General features: G+C 40.7%; 1 protein-coding gene across 2 annotated transcripts in view; it reads left to right on the top strand.

Annotated features, from left to right (window-relative positions):
- The window catches only part of ERLIN2 (ER lipid raft associated 2), a 20,735-nt gene extending 16,325 nt beyond the window's left edge, over positions 1-4,410 (top strand). For both annotated transcript variants that reach the window (XM_003796300.2, XM_023517004.1), the window contains exons 11-12: positions 375-454; positions 1,127-4,410. In XM_003796300.2, coding sequence (XP_003796348.1) covers positions 375-454; positions 1,127-1,327 — 281 coding nt within the window. In that variant the 3' untranslated portion in view covers positions 1,328-4,410. The remainder of the gene's footprint in view (positions 1-374; positions 455-1,126) is intronic.
- The last annotated feature ends 2,735 nt before the right edge of the window (positions 4,411-7,145 follow it).

Here is a 7,145-nt window from a genome sequence, read left to right as displayed (position 1 = left end):
CCTCGTCATAGGGAGACTCATAACTAGAGCTCATCATAGGGAGACTCATAACTAGCCCTCGTCATAGGGAGACTCATAACTAGGCCTCGTCATGGGGAGACTCATAACTAGCCCTCATCATAAGGAGACGCTTTTAGAGCACTTTTTCATCTTGGTTGATCCTGTAACAACTTGTAAATAAGGGGAAATGCCTTTTTCCCCGTTTCATAAGTGAGGAAATCAAAGCACAGAGGGAAAAAAGCCGTCTCTGCCAGGTCACAGAGGGAAGGAGGGAAAAGTCACAGGGACCAGAGCAGAGTCTCTGACAGCCCCCACACTCCCTGCAGGCACATGGCTGGTGCACTTCATCCGGTCCCTGTGCTTTTTCCCCTCAGATGCTGCGTTTCTGGCCCGAGAGAAGGCGAAAGCTGATGCTGAGTGCTATACTGCTATGAAAGTAGCTGAGGCAAATAAGGTGAAGGTCCTGCATGGCCTGATGAAGAGGCAACACTGGGTTTGGGTTCATATCACTTGAGAGTCCCCCTGTTGACTGCCCACCACCACCCAATGCCCCTCGTGGCCAGAACTGAGGATGCCTGTGCTGTGTGGAATGGGTGTTTCCCTTTGCCCGAGCAGTGCCTTGATAGAAGTTTAATTTTTCAAATATGGGCAGGTTTAAAACTCTTGCAACTCTGTCTCAAATATCTGAGATTACCATATTTTGCCACGTAAAATGTGATCTGTCTCAAAAAAAAAAAACCCATCTATATATATCTGGGTGTTGTGGTGGGTGCCTGTAGTTGCAGCTGCCAGGGAGGCTGAGGCAAGAGACTTGCTTTGAGCTCAAGAGTTTGAGGTTGCTGTGAGCTAATGATGCCAGGGCACTCTACCAAGCATGACAAAGTATGACTCTGTCTCAAAAAAAAAAAAAAAAAAATGGGGGTAAAAAAATGTGCATTATACACAGCAAAATACAGTACTTTTACAGAAATGGTTCCCCAGTTTGCTAATGTAACAGTGAGGCCACAAAAAGTAAATGGGGCACAAATCTTTCCCATATGAAAATCAAAGGGGTACCACCCCCAAATTTCTCTAATATTTTCCACCTAAGTCTTCCTTGTTTTGTTTTGGTTTGGTTTGATTGCAGCTGAAGCTGACCCCTGAATACCTGCAGTTGATGAGGTACAAGGCTATTGCTTCCAACAGCAAGATTTACTTTGGCAAAGACATTCCTAACATGTTCATGGACTCTGCAAGCAATCTGGGCAAGCGCTTTGAGGGGCTAACCGACAAGCTGAGCTTTGGCTTAGAAGATGAGCCCTTGGAGGCAGCCACTACAGAGAATTGAAAGCTTTATACAAACTCAGATGACTGAAGGAGATCTTTATTTTTTAAGATGAACCAGAATGCGCCCCCTTCCCACGCTACATTCTTTGACTCTCTTCAAGTTACTATGGTGAAAAAGAAGAAATGGACTTAAATCTACTCCCCTTCCTGGGAAGGGAGGGCAGGGATTGATGATTTGGGATTTTATTCAGGTAAGTAGGTAATATGACTTCTGATAGGATTTGTAAACCATGGGTTTGAACCTTTGACTTCCAGACACTAACTTTGTCCTTTGGAGCTGGCTCACTGGGGGAGCTGTCATTAGGGAGGGAGAGTGCAGAGTGGTGCCTCCAAGTGGTTTGTGTTCCCTTATTTAGGAAAACACAGTCCAGCGTTCTCTCCCCTGCTTCCAGGTGGGAGATGTCTGTGGGTGAGGCTCTGCAACTGAGCAAATATGTGCTTGTCAGTTTGCCAGAGGAGCTAGAGAGAAAGGCTGCTGGGAACATTTGACCCTGCTGGCATTTCATCAGCATGTGCTGAGTTATTTTAGAGGCATGCTTTCTTGAGCCCTCATAAGGCAGCATTGGTGCTAGGTTTTGCAAGATTTTCTATACACTGTGCTCCTTGCCTGAGGGCTCAGAGTGCCAGTTTCTGACTACATCTCTCGAGGCCAAGCACAGTCACCACCACACGGTTCTTTACTCAAACTTACCACCTATTGTGTGGTTTGGATTTTTCTTCTCAATCTGATTCTACTCAGCATCAAGAAGACAGAAATAAACAACTCAAGTGTCTTCGTAGCTGCTGAAGTGGGATCCTTATAGCTATTAGCCACTGCAGCTCCTTCTTGGCAGATGGTGTATGTGCTTAGAGATCAAGTGTCTTTATTGGGGAGATTCTACAGTGAAAGGCTCTGACATCATGCACAGAGGGGGCTAAAGGATCAGTGAAGAGATTTCCTAGTCTGAATGCCTATAACTTGTGCTGGGAATCTGTCTGAAATCAGGATACGAGCAGACCTTCCTTTACATAGCCTTGCTTTTACATCCAGGGCTCCATGTGCCACACAGAGGTCAGACAATGTTAAATCTCCAGAAATGTGATGCAGCTCTAAGTCAGAGTTCATGCCCAAGTCCCTGGGTTGGAATGGCTGCATCACAATGTTTTCTTTTTCATTACTGGTTAGGAAAATTTCACATCACTCTGAGAGATTCAGGTCAAGGAAGGCAAACATGAAAGAAAGGTTTTTCTTATATCCTGAAATTGGGATTAAAGGTAGTAGGGGTGGGGGGGATCCAAACCATGTAGCCTGTGAGTTGTATACAAAATTGTTATGTGGACACCGCTGTCTGGAGTAAACCAGCAAGCACGCTGGGACCCTCCTTGCCAGCTCAGGCTTAGCATTTGGCTTTATTATTAGCTGTAACGCCCCACGCCGGAAAATATCTCCTACTGTCCCCCTCTTCCCAAGGTGAATACTACCAAGGATACTTGCTGGCACCAATCCTCACCTCATTTTTGGTTCCATGCCCAGATTTTTGGTTTATCAAATGGTCCCAGAACTTGGGTCAGCTTGCTTAGGAGTTTGAGGAGCTTTCAGCCTGCATAGAAAAATACACTGTTGACCCTTCTTACTTCAAATGTTGCTTTTCTCTGTTTTAATTCCCAGGACTTAAGAATTCTCAAACCAGGGGTCCTGGTCACATTTTGCACAGACACCATGATATTCTAGGAGTAACAGGGTTTAATGTGCTCAAGAGCCCCTTGCAGAGGGTGATCCAGTTTCCCAAAGATGAACATAGGGTATGGATTGTTAAAACACAACCACTGTCACATACGCTCTGCCCCATCTCTTGCTGCCTGGACCTCAGAAAACACCAGTTTGCCACAATAGAGTCAGGGCAGGATCCTTTAGCCTCTCTGAACAGCAGGCTTTGCTTGAGTTCTTTACTTGAAAGCCTCTTGGGTACCAACATCCTGTGATAGTTTATCCCTTGACCACAAAAGAGCCCCGGTGAAGTCCTATGACAGCTGCCCCTCCATGTTAATGTCACTTCTCATTAAACAAAAAGTATAAATTCTCTACCTGTCTGAACAGTAAAATCATGGAAGCTATTTCCATGGCATGGGACTTCTAGCCCATCTGTCCGTGTGACTTTGCTTTTTTAACACTTAGTAGAAAATCTGATCTTAAAAATTCTAAACATGTAAAATGTGACAGCCTGCAATTTTGTAGACAGTGAAGTAATGGCTGCTATTTATAAATGGAACTTCTATCAAAATAAGTAACTGTTTATAAAATTCAGTTTTTGTAGGATTTTTCCAAGGAAAAGTCACCTTGGTTGAATGTTTCTCATTAAACTTCGCGGAAGCAGGTCACGTCCAGTACTGTGTTTAATTGCTTTTTAATATAAGGACAGAATGTTTGCAAGGAAGCCAAAGTTTATTAATAATTTTTATATAACTAAAATAAAATAGATTGGGAGAGATCTGTGATCATATTAAAGGGGGGAGGGGGATCACTGGAAGAGTCTTAGCAATATATTCATCCAAAAAGATGTTTTATAAATGATCTTTAGCAGTTTCTATGGGTCTGTGTACCTGTCAACATTAATAACTTCACCATTGAAAGAGGATAAATAGTGAAAGTAAGATGGTCTTATTCACTGATGTTTTCTATTTAAGTTTCAGGATAAATAATGTTTTGGCCAGTGGCTGCTCTGTGTCTATGAACTTAACCACTACTTCTTTAGTTCTGTTCAATAAGGTTCTAGCCACTGTTTTTGTTGTTTCATTATAAAAGAGGTAATAGCCAATCATTTTGTGTTTGTATTGCCATTCCTTTTTTTATTTCTGCTTCTATGTGGAAGTGATTGAATAGTCAAACTAATTCTACTTGCAAAGAGTCCCAAGGGTGTAATGACCGCCCCTCATTTGTAACTGTGAAACAATTCTTGTTTTAGCAATCGTCCTATAAATGATACTGCTGGATTAAATGCCTTGAATTAATAGCCGGAGGAATTGTTTTGGACAGCACTAAAGGTCCTGTGTGAATTTATGTCTTAGTTTCCTTTTCAGTCCTGCTAAATAAAATGAGTCTTTGTATTTGCTTTTTTATTAAAGTGAAATTTAGCAATAGCTAATATAAGAATAGCTGATATAAAGAATAAAACATCCCTGACTAGCAAAGTATAAGATCTCCCTTAAAATATATTCAGATGAGAATCTATCCCCATTATCAAAATAGAAACAATAAAAAACTAATTTGTGAATATGACATAATTCTTGGTAGGTGTTATAGAGATGTATCATTTTAAATAACTCGCACGTGCAGTTCAACTCTGAAAGGCAGAGATATTTTCAATTGACCCCACACTCATTTTTATATCAATTCAGGAAGTCTCAGTCTCTGCTGTGGAAAGCTGCCCAGCCTAGGGTTCCAGATAAAATATAGGCTGCCCAGGTAATTGTGAATTTCTGATAAATAAGAAATAATTTTTATTATAAATATTGTATGTTCCAAACACTACATGAGACATACTAAAAAATCATTATTTACCTGAAATTCACCTTTAACTGGATATCTTATATTTTTATTTTTTCGAATCTGGTAAACCTACCCCAGGCTTTCTCAGATTTTTTAATGGAGCTCCCATTCTTTATTGGTTTGAGAACCTGCTACACAAATAATATAAACTTATAATTGAACATAGGTAAGTTAAGAGTAAGGTTATTAGTGTTAAACTACCTAAGTTCAGATCACTGCTCTACTGCTTCCTAAATGTGCAGTCTAAAATAAGTTTTTTAACCTCTCCAAGCCTCAGTTTCTTTATCTGTAAAATGGGTTGAATGGATTATATAAAATAATGCATATCAAGGGTTCAGCAGTTTGCCTAGCGTATATGTTTTCAAAACTTATTTTAATCACCTGGGAAAATGGGTTAGCTAGCACACAACTATTAAGTGGAAAGTCAAACAAATGTGAAAAGCTAGAATAAAATGACAAGTGATGTAGAGGAAGAAGGGACAGCACTGCTGCACAGCAGACGCAGTGCTGAGAGCACAGACCGCTGTAGAAACAAACTGTGGAAAATAAATGGGTTTGACCCTGTTGAGAGGAATTGGCCAGTTTGGGGCTCCAAGAGAAAAAAAACTTAGAGGCTAGAAAGAAAACAAAATGTTAAAATCTTTTTCCAAAAAAATGTAGTTAAGAAATAAAACTAATGGATTGAACACAAAGAGGCAGAGGGAAATTTAACAACTTCACGTTAATAAAGTTGGTCAGCTACCTATTCTCTAGCCCCTCAGGATCCAAAGAGGAGGAAATTAGCTTGAAGAACAAATCTCTTTTTTTCTTTTTTTATTGAGACAGAATCTCACTATGTCGCTCTCAGTAGAGTGCTGCGGCATCACAGCTCACAGCAACCCCAAGTTCTTGGGCATAAGCGATTCTCTTGCCTTAGCCTCCCTAGTAGCTGGGACTACAATGCCGGGCTATTTTTTCCTTTCTTTTTTTTTGGCAGGCCCAGGGCCAGTTGGAACCTGCCAGCCCCATGCATGTGGCCGGCACCCTAACAGAGTATGGCGCCCAGCCAGAATAGATCATTTTTAAAAGAATTTACTTAAGATGAAGCTGGCTGAAGTTTGAAGTGGGGAGAAGTAGAGAATAAATCCAGGGATTAGCATAGACAACATCTCTGATGGTCTTCAGGAATTGGTACTATTCGGTTTAAATGTCATTCTAATATGAAAGATCAAATGATCTCCAAAGGTTACGCTTAGGTCTAGGGTTCCAGAATCTCTGTTGACATTTCAAAAGCCACATGTGACAGCATGTTTGCACAGGGATTGCTGTCATGGGCTACTCTACCTGAATTCATTTAAACTGGGACATGGGCATTATTTCTCCATTTCTCTTCAAGAGCTAAGTAACCAGGCAACAGTAATTTTCTATTATCTTTTTTTTAATCTACCTAAAAGAATCACAGTAGGCTCAAACGGAAACTGTTTTCAGATGAATCGTTCTCATAATTCAGGGCCTTGGACTACAGAGGTGAATGTTTTGGTTTGGTTTGGTTTTTGGGACGAAGTCTCAAGCTGTCGCCCTAGGTAGAATGCTGTGGCATCAGAGCTTACAGCAACCTCAACTCTTGGGCTCAAGTAATCCTCTTGCTTCAGTTTTTCTATTTTTAGTAGAGAAGTGGATCTCACTTTTGCTTAGGCTGGTCTCAAACTCCTGAGCTCAAGCAAACCACTTGCCTCGGACTCCCAGAGTATTAGGATCGTAGGCGTGAGCCACTGTGCCTGGCCAGAGGTGAATGTTTTAAAACTTGATGGCATTTATGGCGAATAAGTATACTAGGCTTTAGATTGTTCATAAAATCTGTTCCTCTGGGTATTTGGCATTTTAACCTTTCTCTTTTCCCTTTTGTCCTGGCAAATTATTGAAGCATTTTAAAGTCAATTATTGGTAATAAAGGGATTTTAGACTTGCATTTATTTTATTTTATTTATTTTATTTTATTTTATTTTATTGCAGTTTTTTGGCCAGGGCTGGGTTTGAACCAGCCACCTCTGACATATGGGGCCGGCGCCCTACTCCTTTGAGCCACAGGAGCCGCCCGACTTGCATTTTTCAAGATTAGATAGTAAGGGAAGATGAAAGGTTAAATTGGATTCCTAGCTGGTGTCCCACGAAAAAGAAGAAAATAAGAAAAAATTTAAAAAATTCAAAATTACAACTCAGAAGTGAAAAAATTAGAATGTAAAATAATCATGGGACTGAGGTCACTGTGATGTGTTTATCTTCACTTCCATTTTCATAAGAGCATAGAATGTTA

The sequence above is a fragment of the Otolemur garnettii genome, unplaced genomic scaffold (genome assembly GCF_000181295.1).
Source record: "Otolemur garnettii isolate 467f Iridium unplaced genomic scaffold, OtoGar3 scaffold00102, whole genome shotgun sequence".
Taxonomy (NCBI): domain Eukaryota; kingdom Metazoa; phylum Chordata; class Mammalia; order Primates; family Galagidae; genus Otolemur; species Otolemur garnettii.
The sequence above is the reverse complement of the archived record's forward strand: the minus strand, read 5'-3'. Positions and strand labels throughout refer to the sequence as shown.